The sequence below is a fragment of the Pseudorasbora parva genome, chromosome 20 (assembly GCF_024679245.1).
Source record: "Pseudorasbora parva isolate DD20220531a chromosome 20, ASM2467924v1, whole genome shotgun sequence".
Classification (NCBI taxonomy): domain Eukaryota; kingdom Metazoa; phylum Chordata; class Actinopteri; order Cypriniformes; family Gobionidae; genus Pseudorasbora; species Pseudorasbora parva.
In genome coordinates, this window is record NC_090191.1 from 38,951,329 (window position 1) to 38,972,113 (window position 20,785).

At 38.2% G+C, this 20,785-nt stretch overlaps 2 protein-coding genes across 2 annotated transcripts; both read left to right on the forward strand.

Moving 5' to 3' along the window:
* The first annotated feature begins 231 nt into the window (after positions 1-231).
* ccnd2b (cyclin D2, b) lies at positions 232-12,154 on the forward strand. The gene is made up of 5 exons (XM_067427213.1): positions 232-796; positions 1,718-1,931; positions 4,890-5,051; positions 5,901-6,049; positions 9,546-12,154. The coding sequence occupies exons 1-5, from the start codon at positions 602-604 to the stop codon at positions 9,699-9,701; spliced, it is 876 nt and encodes a 291-aa protein (XP_067283314.1). The 5' UTR covers positions 232-601; the 3' UTR covers positions 9,702-12,154.
* Positions 12,155-13,396: 1,242 nt separating this feature from the next.
* Positions 13,397-20,273, forward strand: tigarb (TP53 induced glycolysis regulatory phosphatase b). Its single transcript, XM_067427214.1, has 6 exons — positions 13,397-13,692; positions 13,966-14,003; positions 17,437-17,558; positions 17,726-17,803; positions 18,571-18,681; positions 19,620-20,273. The coding sequence occupies exons 1-6, from the start codon at positions 13,661-13,663 to the stop codon at positions 20,019-20,021; spliced, it is 783 nt and encodes a 260-aa protein (XP_067283315.1). The 5' UTR covers positions 13,397-13,660; the 3' UTR covers positions 20,022-20,273.
* Positions 20,274-20,785: the final 512 nt, after the last annotated feature.

The following is a 20,785-nucleotide window of genomic DNA, read 5'->3' on the forward strand; positions in this document are numbered from 1 at the left end:
ATGTGAAAACAATGCATTTATTTTTTAGCATTCAGGGTAAAAATATACGAAAGGGGTAATTCAATTAACTAGTAAATGGCAGCATTGCATGTGCATCAACACGTGAGGGGAAATTATAATCAGGGGGAAAAAATCATATCATGTGTCAAGCAGGCTATGTCATGCGTGTAAAAAAAACCCCACTATAATTATCTCTTCCGGGACATGTTTCAGTGCTATAAATGTATTTTGCACGGGTGGTTGAGTATAGTTTAATAAAATATTGACTAGAATGCATGCATGTGCCATGGCTGAACAGGAAGAAGATAATTTGAGCATTTTTGCAACGTGAATTGGGGAGGAGGAGGAGGGACCGACCTTGCCTTTTGGGTGGTCATTTTAGATTCAGCCATATAGTTGATCTGCTTCATCTGTAGTCTGTAGTTCAGAAAGAAAGACTCGTGCCTGCCTGCAGCCTCCGTGATGTAAAAGTGAGAGTTTTAAAAGACTTCTGTTGATGCATAAGGCAAGAACATCATCGTCGGCATAGGCATAGCCACATGCAGCCGGCACTGTGAGGTGGTTATATTAGGTAGCCTATAACACAGAGAAAAGCCCAAACATGGAACTTTTTTGCTTGGAAAAGGACACAATCATGCGAGCTCAGAGAGATCCCAACATCTTCTGCGATGAAAGAGTATTGCAAAGTCTTCTAACAGTGGAGGACAGATATGTTCCGCAGGGACCCTATTTTAAATGTGTCCAGAAAGATATTCAGCCTTTTATGAGGCGGATGGTCTCGACGTGGATGCTGGAGGTTTGTAGTTAAAGGTTTATTTCTGGAAATTGTTTTGTTGGAGTGTGTAATGCCTATAGCCTGCTAATAATACTATTATGTAATGTAGATTGTGTTGGCTAGTATCGCTGGACTTTGGCAGACAAGCAAAGTCAAAAACAATTTCTCCAAACAAAAAAATTAAAATAAAAGAAATAACATGCATAGTATGTGTCATCTGTTCATCGATGTGCAAACATTATCAAGGAAATTTTGATCAAGAAATCAGCAGGAAGCGCAACCCCCTTGTGATATAGAATAGCCTACATGTTATTTTAATAGTAAACGCGTTTGTGTTTTTCTTCAAGACTTGCTTTATTGGACAGATGAGGGCCTGTGCTTTATTTACATGTGTTTTTTAAAATGTTTTCTTGCGTTTGTGTAATTTTTTCGAATTTATTTCAAGAGTTGCTTGGTGCGAAAGTGCAGCCATATTGAGAATCGTCGATTTAAATGTTTTACAGTTCATCAAATCAACATAATTGTCGGATATAGTTTAATTAGATCGATACATATGTTTGATATGATATGCTGTCATTGACATTAGTGAGTGTTAGATCTTTTTTTTTTTTAACGTGACGAATCACCGAAGCAGTCATGTGTGGGCGTCATTTGGTTTCAAAGCACACCCTGCCTGAAATGAATGAAGATCTTTACCACTGGAAAGTTCCTCTTTGTCATTAAAAGAGTTACAGTAGGAACATATTGTAGTTGAACCTAATGTTGCATAAAGTAGAGTTCATAGATAGCAAAGTGTATATATGTAATATCACCTATATAAACGTAATAATCAGATAATATTGAAAAGAACATAAAGGTCTGGATCAGTAAAAGTGTATAATAAACATTTTAAATAAAAAAGTTGTTCAATGCACATTGTGAATGAATTCTGTGTGTCTGTAGGTTTGTGAAGAGGAGAAATGTGAAGAAGATGTCTTCCCCTTGGCTATGAACTACCTGGACAGATTTTTAGCTGCGGTTCCTACAAGAAAATGTTTCTTGCAGCTTTTAGGGGCTGTGTGTCTCTTCCTGGCTTCAAAATTAAAAGCATGCCAACCGCTGTCGGCCAGGAAGCTCTGCATGTACACAGACAACTCTATTACATCTCAACAACTGCTGGTAAGAGCTGCAGATGGCCAAGAAGTCTTCAATCTGTGGTGTAATTTTGTATTATTCAAACAAAAGATTAAATACATTATATAGCCGTAGTTTGCTGATTCATCATATTTTTATTACTGTGAAATTAAGAAATGAAACTGTTGGGGAAGTGAGTTTAGAGTTTGCTTGGCCCCCTAACGGTTGTTTTTTATATTAAACGGGTCTTCTGGTTTGAGCTGAGATGAAATGCTCTTGTGATTTTGGCCTCTGTGGCTGGAGTGAGAGATCTCTGATGAGCGTGAGAATGCTTTTGAATGGTTCCCATGCGTTCTTTTTTGGCCTCTATGGTTCAATGGAGAACTCTTAACACCTTGCCAATGCACAAAAGGTTATTTCGATTATTAAATTCCACACTAAGAAACTGAACTGTTCACTGAAAATGCTTCTTTTATGGCATTATTGTGAAAACCCCCTTTTGGAACCTTTATGTTTAGGGCTGTTTGCATGCCATTTCACTTTTTTAACTTTAGTTAGTGTGTAATGTTGCTGCTTGAGCATAAACAGTATCTGCAAAGTTACCACGCTGAAAGTTCAATGCAAACGGAGATATTGTCTTTTAAAGTTATGGCAGTTTATTGCCTACAAAAACAGCCGGTTTGGACTACAACGAGCTTCTTCCTGGGTTGGTGACATCATAAACCCTTGCTAGTCTTCGCAGAGGGGACTTCTGCCCGTAATGGGAAGGGGCGTGGCCTTAACCTATGCTTGGCACTTCAGCCAATAAGAATACAGGAAACAAAAATTTGGCCATCTAACCAATCTAAGACCATTGTGTTTTTCGGAGGGATGGGCTTCAGAGAAGCAGGAAGCAAACGAGCCATTTAAAGGACAGTGGCGACAGCGGTGTGGAATAAGAAAAATACAGCGTTTTTACAAAAAATAATTATTAAGACATGTTATACTGCGCCCCATAAACAACCAAGCCTAGAAAAAAAAAACACGGAACCACCCCTTTAAGAGTGTAGATTGGCAAAGATGCTCTATTTCCATCAGACAGTCTATTCTAAAGGGTAAAACCCTGGTAAAGTCTGAATTGAAATGACCTCTTGAGCTTTTGGATGAGCTTATGTGTGTTTATCGACCGAGGAGGAGAGTGAGAGCACAGGAAGGTAGGTAAATTCTGGTCTAACTGGGTCAAAACAAAAAGCTTAGCCATGAATTGCAGTGGAAATTTGAGTATAACACAGATGTATGGATTTTTATTATCAGACAGAAGCATCCAGGTGGAGGTTTCTGTAGGAGTCTTGATCTTGGTGATTAGCTAGGTTTCGCTTTGTGAGGGACTGTCCCCTCTTAGCGGAGATTTCACTAAGTTCACATCTCTCTTCACTCATCAACACGCACACAATAAGTGTGCAGAGCTTCTCACTTTGGCTTGTGTTTCCTCTCGTGTCTTGAGAGATTCTCAGAAAGCAGCTTCGGCAAGCGAAACAAAGCCAGCCAGGCACGTGCGAGGAAGGAAGTTGAGCGTGTGCATGGAATGCTGCATCTGGTTGGTGAAGATAAAGACATGGGGTGGAGCTTTACATGACAACCTGATTCATTTTACAGCTATGATGTCCCTTGGGCAAGGAAGATAACTTTTTAAAGGGCATCTTGACTCAGTTCTCCTGTTTTGAAGAATCACAAGTTGGAGAATGTGTTGAATGACACAACCTAGACTTTAAATACCAGTACAGCCTATGAGTGATGTCACAACTTTGTGTGTTAAGCCAATACATGTCTTTGCATTTAAACATCTTTCAGTCTGGACTATAGCTTGTAATTAGCTTTTACCACACACGATTGCAATTGCACAGTTGATACATTAGGGGGAAATCCTGAAATCAGGAGTTTAATGCATTTCCATTGACAAACAATGTTGATGTGATGGCATTAGATTCTGATACTGTGGTACTGAATACATTATTGTACCATAGTATTTATATATTTACATTCATGATATCATATAGTGTGAAACTGAACTTGACTATTAATTAGTTCGACCAAAAATTAAATTGATGTCATTAATGACTCACCCTAATGTCGTTCCACACCTGTAATATCAAGTTCATCTTTGGAACACAGTTTTAAGAAATTTAATATTCAGTCCGAGAGCGTGTCCAAGTGTATGCACACTATACTGTCCATGTCCAGAAAGGGAATAAAAACATCATCAAAGTAGTCCATATAAGACATCAGTGGGTTAATAAGATCTTGAAGCATTGAAAATACATTTTGGTCCAAAAATAACAAAAACTACGACTTTACGACTGGCAAACTACTGAAATTACGTGACATTGGCGATCCAAATCATTAATCAATCCGCTGATTCATGACCGTTTGAATCTTTATTTGAGGTTTGAAAACAAATGCGGAAGAGAAGACAATGCTGAATAAAGTCGTAGTTTTTGTTATTTTTGGACCCAAATGTATTTTCGATGCTTCAAGAGATTCTAATTAACCCACTGATGTCTCATATGGACTACTGTGATGATGTTTTTATTCCCTTTCTGGACATGGACAGTATAGTGTGCATACACTTCGATACGCTGTCGGAATAAATATAAAATATCTTAAACTGTGTTCCGATGATGAACGGAGGTCTTACGGGTTTGGAACGACATTAGGGTGAGTCATTAATGACATAAATTACTTTTTGGGTGAACTAACCCTTTAAAGATCAACGAGATTGTGCCATGTAGTAAATTATGTTATAGCCAGCAGATTGCATGTAAAGGACCTTTATATATAAACCTGCCCAAATCTGCACCAAAGTTTTGAAAAACCATCCTGAGGTCATCTGGGCCAGCTCATAGATAACTTTTTGCGTCCTGTATAGTGTATTGTGCGTAATATAATCACTGTATGCTATACTGCCACAGCCACTCATATTCATTATATCTTGTTCTGTTTCTGTCTCTCTCTGTCTCTCTGTTGGAGTGGGAGTTGGTGGTTCTAAGTAAATTAAAATGGAACCTGGCTGCCATCACCCCTCTTGACTTTATCGAACACATCCTGCACAAACTGCCCTTCCCCGAAGACAGACAGTCGCTGATCCGCAAACACACGCAGACCTTCATTGCCCTCTGTGCAACAGGTAAGAGCTGAGTGACATTCACTGCATTCATCATAAATATGTCTGTTTAGTGAAACTGACGGGCTGTGTTAGAAATGCATGATGAGAATGTGTTATGATGCTTCCCGCCTTGTTATTTGCGTCTATAAAAGTGTTGTATAATTTAACTGGGTGTGTTTCTGCGGCCCTGCATCTGTTCAAGAGGCTGAGGCCTGAACTCAAGCCAAGCAAACATGAGAAGAGCTTTTTTTGCACTATTGCAAATGTTTTTGTCGTCGTGTTTAACAATTTTCTAAAGTTAGGAATGCTGGTTAACTGCACAGCTGCGGCAGTCACTCAAGTGTAGTGTTTATTCAGGGATGACTGTTGCATCCTCTGCATCTGAAATAAGCACCAGGATAACACCAACAGATTAAACGAACGGAGCATGGAATAGCAGAGGCTTTCCGCTCCGACTGAAAACCGAAGGCCCGTTCTCAGGATCTTTAGGCAGAGGAAGAGGGGGAGTAGTTCCTGGAACCTCAAAGCCCTTTGAGAGATGAAGGGAGGGAGGGAGGAAGAAGGGGTGGGAGGAGAAGGAAGGCTCTCCTCATTTTCCATTCGCAGCTGCGGGAGGATTTAAGCGAGGTAGTGATGTTAAAACAGGTCTGAAACTGGAGAGCGTGTGAACGTCAGGTTAAAGTCTGTGTGGAATTCAAAACAGATGTAAGATGCAGTAAGACCTCCTCATTCAGACACCATCGATTGCATAATCAGAAGTGTTTCATTGGAATTTATTTGGAAGTGTCATGCAGGTGAGTAATGTTCTAGGAAACTTACTGACCAGGTCAATGATGTTTCGGGATGTGCTCGTGTTTGTTTTTTCCTCAGATCACAGCTTCACCATGTACCCTCCCTCCATGATCGCCACAGGATGTGTGGGGGCAGCAGTATGTGGCCTCCAGCCCAACCAGAGCAACCAAAATCTGTGGGGGGACAATCTGATGGAGCTTCTGGCTAAAATCACCCACACTGAGGTGGTAAGTGTCCCAACATCTTGTACTGTAACAAAAGAAACAAAATCTCAGTAATCCTAGTACTACATAGCAAATTACCTTTTAAGGTCTAGTTTAACCCAGGATTAGCTAAAGTTTATTTTCTTAGTTGTATAGTGATCCATTCGTTCTGTGAAATTTTGCTAGCGAAAAACATTTTTTTCTTTCTGTATTGACGTATTTCCTATTGAAGAATATAGTTGGGGCAGGACACATCTCAGAGCTTTTTTGCCGTGTGATTGCGTGTAAATGTCTACGCCGAAACTAACTATTATGTGTATGTGTGTCCACAAGGTAAATGGATTTATAAACATACTAAATTATGTTTTTTTGAAAATGTAAAAATGCTGAATGTTTCTTGTGATGGATAGGTTTAGAGGCAGGGGCAGAGTGTGTGTGTGTGATGGGTAGGTTTAGGGGTATGAGCAGTCTAGGGGGATAGAATGAAACGGCGTTGATAAAAAGTGATTATGCATATTGATAGCACGCCAAAATGGCATACGAATTGGCGTAACATACATATGCCATTTTATGAGATCAGTCTGAGACTGGGTAAATTTCGCCCAATCTGCCGGCGATTTGATTTTGCCCTGCAACTCAGGCTGGAAACCTGTACATTTATCCTGTTTCCGTTACAAATCTGCGGGGACCAATCCCAAATCCCCGCTTATCCACCTGGTGCTCTATTGGCGGGTTTAACAAGATAACTAAAGAGAAGCGTCTCTCACATGACCATCAATCCAATTACTTTTAACCAATCAATCCAATTTACTTTTAGTGATTTTAACAAATCACTCAAGTGGGTGTAAAGACTGCTCACTTTCATGTTTTTTGTTGTTGTTGTTCAATCTGCAAAAATCACTCAGTGCTATTGCTGCTTCTGTAAACCACTGATCAGTGCTACAAACCAACACGTTTGTTGACGCCTTTACTGCCAGAAGTTTTCACCTCGCTCTGCAAAGTTTGTCACCCAGATCGTTGATCTAATTGCTTGAAGGACTATCCAATTGCGTACAGAGTCATTTGAACTATGCTCGTTGATCACGCCTCCTGTGCGGTAGAAAATACAGAGCGGACTCCCCTGACCAATGTTCAAACTTTCTGAGACATCTGCTTCATCTTTCAAAAAAAGTTTCTTTGCTAACTCTCCATAACACTGCACCTTGCTTACAAAACAACCTGCAGTCAAATGCTCTGAACAAACCTATAATCCTCTGTCGTGATCCATGTAGCCATTAAAATAAACCTATCTATGTGCTCCTGACTCTCTAGAAAACATTTATCGAACATTAAATTGAAGATGGTCTTTCAAGAGAAAGACTGTACGTATTTAAATTTGTGTACAGTCAATTTTTCTTGAGACACAAATGGTGGACTAGCGTACATGTGCGTGTGCAGGACATTCATGCATGACGGTATGGAAATTGAGAAATGTCATTTTATGAATGAATGTTAGTGTGTGTTCAATGCAACAATGGTGGTGTGTTTTCAGAGCTGCATATTTGCGGCGAGACACAGGCCTCTCAACCACCTCTGTGGATTAAAGCACACACTGCTACACACACACACACACTCTCTCACTCTAACACAAACGTACACATTTTGCCTTAAGGCTGTTTTGAAAGTCTCACAGTAAAACTTTTTTGAATTAGACCCAGAGAGTGAACGCCCCATTTAAACTCCTCACATACACTCATAAGGTTGAACACATTCTTTGTCTTTCCTCAATGTAATGTGTTAAGTTTTTTTCTCCAACTTAAGTTCTGGAAAAAACACCACATGCCGCCGTCAGCAACCGTTCCTTGTGCCTGTAGTTGTCAGGACAACAGGGTCTGTTGTGGCCGTCTCATTTGGTTTAGAGAGAGAAGAGCTTGTCAGGTTTCAATTATCCTGAGAAAGACGAGAGTTTGATATGGGATTGTTTCGTCAGACCTCCCACATTACTGCAGAAATAGACATGCACAAGAAGCCAATGTTTTATTGTTTGATACTTTAAAGTCGACATAAAGCCTAAACCAGTTTGCAACTTAATTTTGGCTAAGAACTGCCAACTTAAGGTGCGGTCACATTAGCAAAATTTTGGCATTCAATTTCACTACACTATTGTCTCTTGCCAGTAGTGTAGTGATGTATGCATCACAAATCTCACAGAAGTCACTTTTTAAACCAGGCAATATGCTATCAATTTCTGAGTGAAAATTGTTTCAAAGTAAATTCTAAACCATTTTTTTTCAGTGTAGTTAGTAACAGAGATGCTTTCCCCTGAGCAACTTTACATTCTCTTCCCCTGAAAAACTTTGCTTTCCCCCAAGACACTTTACTTTTCTGCTACAAAACTGTTGCTTTCCGCGAGAAACATGACAGTCTCTCACAAAGATATTGCTTTCTTCCCGAGAAAACTTGACATTCTCTTGCAAAAGTATTTCTTTCCCATGAGAAACTTTACTACGTTACCTTGCAAAAAATATTGCTTTCCAATGAGAAACTTTACATTTTCTGGCAAACGTATTGCTTTCCCAGGAGAAACTTTACGCCCTCTCAAAAAATAATTGCTTTCTCACAAGAAATTTGACATTTTTTCACAAAAGTATTGCTTTCTCACAAGAAATTTTAAGTTATCTTGCAAAATAATTGCTTTCCCACGAGAAATTTTACGCTCTCTCGAAAAATAATTGCTTTCCCACAAAAAAAAAAACTTTACATTCTCTGGCAAAAATATTGCTTTCCCACAAGAAATTTTATGTTCTCTAGCTAAAGTATTGCTTTCTCCGAGAAACTTTACAGCCTTTCGCAAAAGTATTCCTTTACCATGAGAAACTTTACACTGTCTCACAAAAGTATTTCTTTCCCCCGAGAAACTTTACGCTCTCGTACAAAAGTATTCCTTTACCATGAGAAACTTTACACTGTCTCACAAAAGTATTTCTTTCCTCCGAGAAACTTTACGCTCTCAGAAAAAGTATTGCTTTTCCATGAGAAACTTTACACTGTCTCACAAAAGTATTTCTTTCCCCCGAGAAACTTTACGCTCTCAGAAAAAGTATTCCTTTACCATGAGAAACTTTACACTGTCTCACAAAAGTATTTCTTTCCTCCGAGAAACTTTACGCTCTCAGAAAAAGTATTGCTTTTCAATGAGAAACTTTACACTGTCTCACAAAAGTATTTCTTTCCCCCGAGAAACTTTACGCTCTCAGAAAAAGTATTGCTTTTCCATGAGAAACTTTACACTGTCTCACAAAAGTATTTCTTTCCCCCGAGAAACTTTACACTCACTTGCAAAAGTATTGTTTTAACCACCACCTATTCCCTATAGGCGGTGCAAACAATAATAGACTATTGTGGACAAATCATCACCAATAATTGGCAAAACAGCGTGATTGAAGTATTTAGAAAATGACGCACATTTTTGGTCCTGCATATCAGTATGTAGTGCATGGTATACGCTGGTTTCTACTTCTACTTCATCTATTTCTTCTAGGACTGTCTGAAATCATGTCAAGAGCAGATTGAGCAGTTACTGACCAGCAGCCTGAAAGAAAGTCAACAACAGCAGGAGGGCAGAGCCAGCAGCAAAGGGACGCAACCTCAAAACCTGCCCTGCACCCCTACAGATGTCCGTGATGTTAATTTATGATGTCAGTTCCTGTTCCTATCCACCACACCTCCTCAGCCAATTATTTCAATTATTATTGCATTACTGTATTTAGGTTTTATTTTAAAGCCACATTAGGTGACTGTGATGTCTTGGTCATATGTGCATATTATACAAACACAAGCTTGACGTTTAATAAAGGAGCTAAACAGCTGCTGCTGCCGCCTCATATCTGCAGGCGGTGGCGTTTTACATACTTGAATTTAAATTGAATCGGCCTCAAACCATGATTAAATAATGCAGTATGTGGTATATTACTTAAAAAAGAGCATACATCTGTATTGGCTATCATATGCAACTGTATCTATTAATGCTATTGATATTTTTATTTAATAGTTTATTTAATAGTAAGAAGAAGAATAATACATTATTATTAAGAATATTATGCTTTATATCGTATAGAATGTATTGCTTTAGTAACTCCCAGAGGCCGTTTTTTTATATACTAGGTTATTTAGGGTACATCCAGATGTGATCCCACGAAAAGCTATTCTAGAGGACAGCCAGGGAGATCCTTAGGTCCTTTAAGTGGGATAATTTTTCTTATCATAGAAATGTAAGATGAGTTCCTTTACAGTAAGTACTCCATTAACATAGGGATTATTTTACAGATTAATGTTATTGCTTAAAATAAGCATGTGAATATATTAAACAGTTTCTATCCATGCATTTTGACATTGTGCACAGCTTCATGAGCACACAGGACGGTTTTAGATAGACACTAAGTATGTAGTGAAGATGGAGTAAAGGTGAAGTAGACAAGGAAGAAAAGAGGTGAATGAACAAGGATTGAAAGATTTTGCACGTGATTGAAATAGACAGGTGGTTTCTGGAACGATCGAATCGTCTGAAAGTTAAGTTACGCTCATTTGACATGTTTAAAAACGTCATCACATGTGGGTAAGAGACTCTCGCTATGCTGAAGGGACTTATGGGATTCATGGATTTATGGTTTATTAATTTGGGAGTCTTAAAATCTTTCCTAGCAAATACATGAGACAAATGCACTTTCAGATATCAACTCTCGCTGGTTATCACTGATATACAAGAGGAGGGCAAGGGTTTTCATTTTTTTGGCATTGTTTTTTCTTTTTAAGTTATTTTTGTTTTGGGGCTGGTTTCCCATATTCGGTGTGCTTGCGGGTTATAGTTTTAATTTTAGACCAACACTTTTAGACCATAAACTGATCTAACAGTCAGCTCCCATCGAAATTGGGAGGTTTGATGGTTTTTTTTTTGTTGTTGTTGTGTTTTTTTTTTTTAGTTGTGTTAAATTCATGTCAGCATAGATAGGACATCATCAAATTTTATTAAATCACTTTATTTTATTAGTCTATTTTATTTGTCATCTACTTGAACTTTCTCATTTATAGGAAGAAGATATTTTGAAACATTATGCCAATTTCCTTTCTCTTTCTTCATTAGTTTGTTCTTGCACTTTTGAAAATGCATTTCTTAAGTCAGTTCTCTTTATATTAGTGGACCTAAAAGTAACTCTGAGGTCTGATGTGTTTACTTAAAACATAAGGTGTTGTGACCAATGTGCCATTCCAACTCATCTATGCAAATGAACTACGTTTGTTACAAGTGTTTTTTAAACAATGTTCATTTTCTTCTTTTTGAGTCATTTTCACACATTTGGTTTTCAGTGTGTTTGTGTGCTATCCAATCCTTATGTTAATTTAGTTTTTACCAGTTCCTTTATTTCTGTGTAAACGTTTGAACTTGTTCCAGTGCTGCTAAAAGAAAAAGAAAAATGAAAAAAGAGCTATTGCATATACCTTCAGTTTTCATGTTGCTGCTATATCACAGAATCATTGAACGCGTTTTCATGGTGGCTGCATGTCTGTTTTCTGTTTGCATTTACATTTATTTTACTGACAGACAGCCCTTTAACAAGCGAAAATGCATGCAAGTGTATTTCCAGATGTCTGCATGAACAGTCTTGCCTCATTTGTTCGTTGTTGTCTAGCTGAACTGTTGTCTGACTTCTCCTAGTTATTATTTTAATGTGTGTTATGAAACGATTTCATTGTTTTCCTGCCCACAGTCACATTACCTCGCAGTACTTTAGTCAAGACTATATGGAAGAGTAGTAGGATTTAAAAGTGCCGTTGAATATATCTTACGGTAGTTTGTTACCATCCAACTTTTATCAGCTTGTCAGATACATATTCACCAAACATCTAAATGTCTTCTCAGGTGGTAGATGTACGACTGGGGCAGCACATTGTTTAAATACAAAATACTTTTTTTAAACTTGTTTGAATTGTGCTGAAGCAGCCACCTGTTCAAGTTCCACCTCAAGGTCCAAAAATATCCAAAGAAGTGGCATTTCAGCAATACCATAATAATTTTCACCCTTTGACTGTAAGTTCACAAGTAAACAATCAATTCAATAAATCCCCATTTAAATAAAGCCGTTCAGTGTTTTATGTGTTATTGTTATGTTTTTTTTTTTTTAATAATTGCATAAACCACGTCAGACAAGTAGGAACCAGACCGTAAAAACTAAATGACCTTCGGTGGTGATTTATGTGAGCACACGCTTTATAATTGCGCCCTCGTGTGGTGAGCTTCGTCAACTACACAATACACTTACAATTAGTGAGTAAAATGGCAATGAGCATAAAATTTGAATGTCAAAACAGACGGGATTGAGATATGGTTCCTAAATGGGCAGGTATGTAGAGTAAAACTGCTCAGCAACATTGTTTAGTGTAATTTATTTAGTTAGTTACTCTGTTCGCCGCCATCAATCGCAATAACTGTTTTTGATTCTTGCAATTTTTTTAATAGTAGAAAACCAATTTATAGGCACAATATGTAATTTTTCGCCAATAGAGGTCACTTATTTAAAAAAAGACGTAGCTTTATGATGCCTTGATTTCGCTGAGCTTTTATTCTGCCGCAGACGAGCATTTCCGCTTCTTACGCTCATGCGTATGTGAGGTAACACTGAGCTGTTTTATCATATTTGAGTGTGTTTAAAGTTATAATGCTACTCATTATTTGTTACTGTGCATTTGCTCACCGGCTATGAGACACTTGTCACACTGCAGTGAGCTAGATCGATGTTAGGCATGGTAAATGGTACTCGTGATAAATCAAGAAAACCAGATTTAAACAATAAGACTATGGGTGCGTCTCAGTCAGCTCCCTAGTTCAGTAGTCAGGGCACTGATCAGGAAGTCAGCCCATTGACTTGTGTCCTGATCAGTGCCCTGACTACTGAACTAGGGAAAACAGAAAAGCCACATGAACTTCACATGTGCAAAAACACATGTGGTCACACGTGAAATTCGTGTTTTTTTCTGTAAAGGGGGCTGATTGAGACACCCTAACTGTGTAGAACAATGATTATTTTTCTGTCAATGAATGTCTCCAAACAGCTCAGCCTGCTAATAAAATACATAATATATTAAAGTCTTTGGCGTTTCCATGGTTTCTTCAAAAGGGTATGATGTCATTGATAGGCAACACACAGACACAATCCGCGTCCTGGTTAAAATGACTTATTTCTCTGGATTTAAACATTCATGGAAAAATTTGGGATAATGTAAGTACACACAAGTCAACAAAATATAACTAACATTGCTCTAGTGTTTTATGTTTTGTTTTTTGTTGATATTTGAATCCAAAAGTCTTACATATTGTGCTTTAATTTGTTGCTGTCTTAATCAAAACAATTTACAGAGGTTACAATTTACACATCTTATTATATGTGTACAAAACAGGCACATATATTAGAAAGCAACATTTGCAACTCATGGTAAAATAAAAAACATAGACACAGCAGTCAGTGCACTTCCCACAAATCCCTACAGGAGGGCGGCAGACTTCCATTCATTTGTGTGACGACATTTATCTGCAGCACTTTGACTCATGAACCAGGAAGAAGAGCCGGTCACACATTTCATCTACTCTTACAAATCTGTATTATGCTCACATTTGCGTTAACGATCGTTCGACAGTAAGTGAGCGCTTGTGTGTTCTGTGTGTTTTATATGTATACGAATGTTTATGATTCGGTTGGTGAATCATCATGCACATGATCTGCATCTGATCATAAACGCTTCACCAAATGTTGCCACGGGTGCTTTATGTTACATACAGTCAATGCAGTAAAATCGGACATGTTCTCTCTGTATTTGATTACAATCACCTCTACGTTACATGGCATGTGAACTGTCCTTCTGAAGTGATTTATAAGTATTTATGTATTATCATGTGCTTTGTTTCCTAGTGGGGAAACACAATACAACAGAGATAAATTGCTTCAAGGTATGTAAATACACACACACACACACACACACACACACACACACACACACACACACACACACACACACACACACACACACACACACACACACACCCCTCATCGTCGTGCGAGGGACTCCCCTCTATTAGGAACCAAATTATATTTCTTTCTTTCTTTCTTTCACCATTAAAGGATTTTTTTTTTTATAAATGTCCCGCTTGTATTATGAAAGTCAATAGTGACCAGCATCAAAATTAAAAAAAAAGATGCAAAACTATAACAGAATGATCCCATGCAACACGTACCGTATATTCCAAGTGTTGTGATGGTGTATGATAGGGTTTAATGACAAAAAAACTACATTTTATGTATTATTTTTAAAGGCACACTATGTAGTTCCTCGCCACTAGAGGTCGCCTATTCAAAACAAAGGCGTAGCTTGATGAGGCTGAGATTAAGCGCAGAATTTCGGGAGTTGTAGTCTTCACCTCAAAGCTGGTGGAAAAGAGTCGGGACGGGATGCGGGCAGAAATCATGTTCATGAATGAGATTAATGTTACTGTAGTAGTTCTGCTGTGGAGCTGAACGAGGCCGCTGGAGCGATTGGCAATGAGAGACGAGCACAACATGGCTCAAGAGCTGCAGAGTTTTTATTATGCCACATGCATATATTTGGTCATGCATATATGAGGTAACGCAGCGCTGTTTTATCATATAAAGGGGGTCGCACACCGGACGCGGAGCTCGGCGGCGCTCGGCGGCGCGCCACGTCTTTAAAATTCGAACACATTGTTTTCAATGAGTGTACGCACACCGGTGGCGGCATTCGGCGCCTGTCCGCGGCGACTCAGGAAGTTGTTCTAAATCCTGCCGCGCCACAGAGCGCCATTTCAAGGCTTTATATTAAAAGTATATTATCGTTAAGGTATACTGATTTCAACCTTTGCTACAAGACACATTTGTTTTACATTCTGAGTTCAACAGCTTGAATAAAGTCTAAACATATTTTGGGGAAATGTATAATAAACTTAGCCTTTTAAAATGTGCGCGTCCGGTGTGCGATACCTGAGACGCTGCGTGGCGCGCCGCCGAGCTCCGCGTCCGGTGTGCGACCCCCTTTAGATACATTTGAGTGTGTTGAAATTTATGTTATTCTAACGTTATTCTGTGCATTCGTGCCACGGCTGCTATAAGACACTTGTTGCACACTGCAGTAAGCTAGATTGATATTACAATATCATATTAATAAATGCTGGATATAGAGTCTGAGATCGTGACGTAAGCAACGCAATGCATTGTGGGACTTTAGGTCACGGAGGCCGCTGTCGGTACTGTGTTGTATAGGGAATTGACGCCTTTAGTTCTAAAAGTAGAACTAATTCAGCTAAAAACAGTTATAATGGTGAACGCGTGTTGTGTCATTAACTGTCATAATCGCACTCACGACCGGAGTGGAAACCTAATCGCAAATGGAGTGTGATTGTTTAGCTTTCCCTCCTGGAAACAGCACATTGGATCTCATTCGTGGACTTTAGGACACAGACACTACATAGCGAATGTGTAGTAGTGAAGGTAGACGTAAAAACTTGTGTTAGATAGTTAAAAACACATTCTAATGGTGTACGCTTGCTGTGTTATGGACTGCTATAGCCGCTCTCGTGAACTGCGTGGGGTTAAAAACCCTCAAATGACGTGCAAATTGTCAGTTTACCAGCTTGGAAACAACAGGTAAAGGTGAAAGTAAACCTCAATGAAAATAAACAGCTTATCCAAAATGTGTCTTTATAATTTGTGTTTATTTATTTATTATTCATAACCGATATATTACAGATTTATGATTTCTGAACCGCGTATGCGTAACGTTACGCCATAAATAATGTAAACACATCTGGAAATTCTTCATTGCTTCTCTCAGTAGAAGGACTTGTACTTGCACCTTTTAAGTCCAGTAAAACTGTTTAATACTGTAACTTAGGCTAAAGTTGCGTTCACAAATCATTTCAAAGCTGCATTACAGGCCATACTCTCATGTTTTCCCTTATGATTAAGCTACGTTACGCTATGGAATTGCGATATGATATATGTTGATTAAACAAATGACCCACAGGCTGAGATCAAGCAATATTATGTTAAATATCAGATACAGACCTTTTCGTTAGGCTATATTAAAAAAAACTGCGAAAGAGAAATCAATGTGTAGTCCTGTGTGTGGTGCGATAGACGGCCGTATGATTTCTGATTGTATGAAATGAGATGAATATGTGCAATGTCCTGGCATTACGACTGAGTGCTCATGTACGCAAGAGATTCAAATATTAGTACATTCATTCCAAGTGAGTGCAAGCAGTTCTTAAATAACGCGAATACAGTCGTTTTTTCTCTAGTGATTCGTATTTGTTATCATTGTACGCTCCTGAGCGTGACCTAAAACATGGCGGCGACTGCCCAGAATGCAACGCGCAGTGACGTTGATTCCCAGACTCTATAGCATCAATCGACATATTGCATAATGGAAAAAATGTTGGATTACTGTAATTAGTTTTCCGTCTATAAATGTATCCAACAGTTCCTTATCTGACTAATAAAACACGGTGTTTTAAAGCGTCTTTGGTGTTTCCATTGTTATTACAAAATTAAACCGGAAATGGAGGTATCGCGGGTATGATGTCATTGATAAGTGATCATCCTGGTTAAAAAGGCTTATTTCTCTGGATTTAAACATTCTTGGAAACATCTGGGATCTTGTGCCTTGACCGCGGCTGTGCTCTTGCATGACTGCGCGCGTTCGCACAAGAAATCGAGACATGACATGAAAGCATCGAACATGCAGTCGAAGTACTTAATTAATAAATCTGTTGTGTTTATGTCAACAAGAAGTTACCGCATTCACATCTGTTAACTCACTATACCAGTCTCACACGCATCATGTAGCCGTGCACAGAAGACCAATAGCAAAGGTCAGGATTTTCATTAAATACGTACAATTTTATATTTTTTTTCTTTTCTTTCCCAAACCCTATAGTATACCTACAAACCACTTGTGAGCTCGTCACACGGGATCATTTTGTGATACTTAAAACGTGTTTTTTTTTTAAGTTTTAAAAGTTGCTATTCACTGCCATTATACAAGCACAAGAGGTTTAATTTCCATTTTAGGGTGAACTATCCCTTTAAGTTAATTCTTAAATTTCCCCCCTGCTCATTATTTGCTACACAGTTGGATACATTATTTACTTATTTGCTCATTTATTAACTTATATTATTTAAATGTTATTTATCTATTTTTTTTTAAATATTGTAATCTATAATATAAAATAATTTGAATTCCTTATTATTATTATGGTTATTATTAAATGTACTCTGTTTTTCTCATAACCTTGTGAAAATCCCAGCTCAAGATGTGAGGGTGACCTTTTCAGTTTGTGGATGAATGCTTTTTTTTCAAATGTGTAGGTCAGGGCATTGACACACCACTGTCAGACACGGGACATCAGCAGGCGGCGGCAGCTGGCCGCTACCTCAAAGATCTGCATTTCACCAATGTCTTCATCAGTAACCTGCAAAGAGCCGTCCAGGTGTGCGCGTGTGTGTGTGTGCGCGTGTGTGTGTGCGCGTGTGTGTGCGCGCGTGTGTGTGCGCGCGTGTGTGTGCGTGGGTGTGTGTGTGTGTGAGTGCGTGCAACTGTTAGATTTTGTGAGTGACTTATCCATTATGTCAAATATAACAACTTCTTCTCCTCAAGACAGCTGAAATCATTTTAGGAAACAACCTTCATTCTTCTGCGACTGAGATGGTATTGGATCCTTTACTCAGAGAGAGGGTGAGTGTCTGTCTCTGCCACGATTTGAGCTTTTTATGTCACATGACCATTATATACAGATTACAACTCGCAATGGAATGTGCATTATATTGTGCATTAAATATATAAATAGCTGATATAATGTTAAGGATAAGGTTAACGTCAGAAATAATTATGAAAAAGATTAATAATATTACTATAACAAAATACAGTCAAACCAAAATATATTCCGACACCTTCAATATTTTCTCACATTATCACAGTTAATTCACTATAGTTTATAAAATGGTAATAAAATATGACAGGAGCTCAGAGTTAAAAAATAAATAAAAATTCTGATAATGTCTGATAACTTTGATAGAAAGGTATGTAAAGGATTACAATCAATTGTTAAATTTAAGTTCTATTTGAGAATACCAACTGAGGTCAACCAATGACCAAGCAATACTTCATTGTGTTCAATCTGTGGTGTCAAAGGTCACATTAGCAATTAAAGAGAACACACTTCAGCAAAACATGGTCAGGTCAAAGTGTCTGAATCATTTTGTTCTCATATTTTTATTAATTTTAATAAAACTGTATGAACTATTTTTGGGTATAATATTTCACAGTTTACTTTATTTTGCTATCCTCATTTATATAAATTGCCTATAGTGTCCTGCACACACTAGGAAAAAGATATGTTTTCTGAATATTTTTTGGTTTGACTGCATCATCTCTTAAATTTGGCATCCCCTAAGAGTTGCTGTAGTGTTGGTTCAAAAGCACGTGTGTGATGTATTGGACAGGGTTTCGGGGTAGCGGAGGGAAGACCGAAGGAACATCTGAAGAACATGGCGAACGCAGCGGGTCAGGCCTGCCGAGATTACACACCGCCTGGCGGAGAGACGCTGGAACAGGTAGAAATCGAGCCTTCCAGGAAAAGCAGTCTTGAATATTGCAAAATATGATGCAAGAGGGAAATCCAAAGTAGCTTATACACTGAATTTTGTGCGAAAATACGTTTTTATTTGATCAAACATAACCTGTCTTCAGTGCGATGACTCCAATCTTTCAAATATTCATATTCTTGTGTAATTGACGCACCATCCTCAATAAACCCATCTCTTGCGTGATACTCATAAATTTAAAATATTCCAAACTAATATGATTTCTGACCTGTAATGTTGCCAGAATTATAATAATACACTGTTTGTTAATAGGCCAGAGGAGTACATGCACCCTGACTGAGCCTGCTTTCTCACAAGGTTTATTTTTCTTTTTTGGTTTTGGTTCCTTGCCACTGTCGCCTTTGGCTTGGCTTGCTCAGTTGGGGACACTAAAATTTCTATCTAAGTTATTCAACTAAATATGCAAATAAAATCAATTCATTAGGTCTTATTTAATTCTATAAACTTTATTACTGATCTGCCAACATTGTCGCTATATGATAAATTAAAATAAGCTGATAACATCACTGTTTTCTCCAGAACGACTGCACAGCCAAATCAAATTTTGTTGCAATATTGTCCTGTTTAACACTGTGAAGCTGCTTTGAAACAATCGTCATTGTAAAAGCACTATGTAAGTAAAGTTGATTGATTGATAGATAATGTGAAATATTATTACAATCTAAAATAATCTTTTCCTATTGTAATATATTTTAAAATGTAATCTATTTCTGTGGTCAAAGCTGAATTTTCAGCATCATTACTCCAATAAATTGCAATTATTCCAAACTTTTAATCAGTAGTATACTTAACTATAAAATTGACTGTTTAGTCATTTTCTCAGTATTTTTCCCAAGAGTACAGTAATCATTGATTGATCAGGTGAAACTGTTTCTGTGTTTATCCAGGTAAAGACACGCTTCAAGAAGTTCCTTAAATCCTTATATCAGCGTATGTTAGAGGAACATGGCTCATCCGACCAGTGTTCTGCATCCAGCTCTGGCCCATCAGAACAGCCTGTGATTGCTGGGCTAGCCAGTGACGGAGTCCACAACGTACCAATCCACGCTCTGATCGTTAGTCACGGGGCGTTTATCCGTGTGTCTGTGCGCCACCTAGTGGAGGACCTGAAGTGCTGTCTGCCTGCAGGCCTGAAGATGAACCAGGTGTTCTCGCCGTGCCCGAATACTGGCATCAGCAGGTTCATCATCACCCTCTGCAGAGAAGAGAGTGACCCCCCGGCCGCTCACATCCAGTGTGTCTTCATCAACAGAAAAGACCATCTGGATGATGTTAAAAACTCTGATTAACAGTATTATGTGACTGGTTGCTTTATCTGAAATGGCCAGTGTGTTTATTTATTGGTCCTTACAAACTCGACAACTGAAGCGTAAAGCACATATTAGTCTGTGATTGATTTTATTTGTAAATTATTTAACTGCAGTGATTTGAATGAACACAGACAATAATACCTATTTGTGATGTTGTCCGTTATACAAGCACTTTATACTTTAAATACACTTTAAAACTCTACTGCAATAAAGATGAAATGTTAAAGCTAATAGTTTGATTTTTCTTTACCTTTACTGACAAATCAATTTATGTGCACAGAAAATCTCAGATATTGTGATGCTTGACCTTTAAAGGGGCTATATGTAAGAATTTTCTTATATTAATTGCTTTTTTATTACCAGGTTGAAACTTGAAACTTCCTAGGTGTTCAAATGAAGCCGGTAGACTGATTTGAATGTGAAGGACTCTAAAGTAAAATCTAAAGGATGTGACGTTTACATTCCTCTCTTCTGTTATGACATACATGAAAGATAGCTTATACACCGTTCAGGTTAATGCTGAAAGAGCTATTCTACTATAATGTTGATACCCAGATCTCTCAAATAATCAAAGCTATCATAGTGAGTAATTTAAGTTATCTCAATTGTCGGCGTGATGCTGGTGAATTGCAGAGCTGATGCTGATTGCAAATTGCTGTCCATGTCTCTACGATCAGATGCTTTCTTAACTGCTGTTTTTTCACCGCTGTCATTTTTGTCATTGAGAGGAAAGTGTGCAGCAG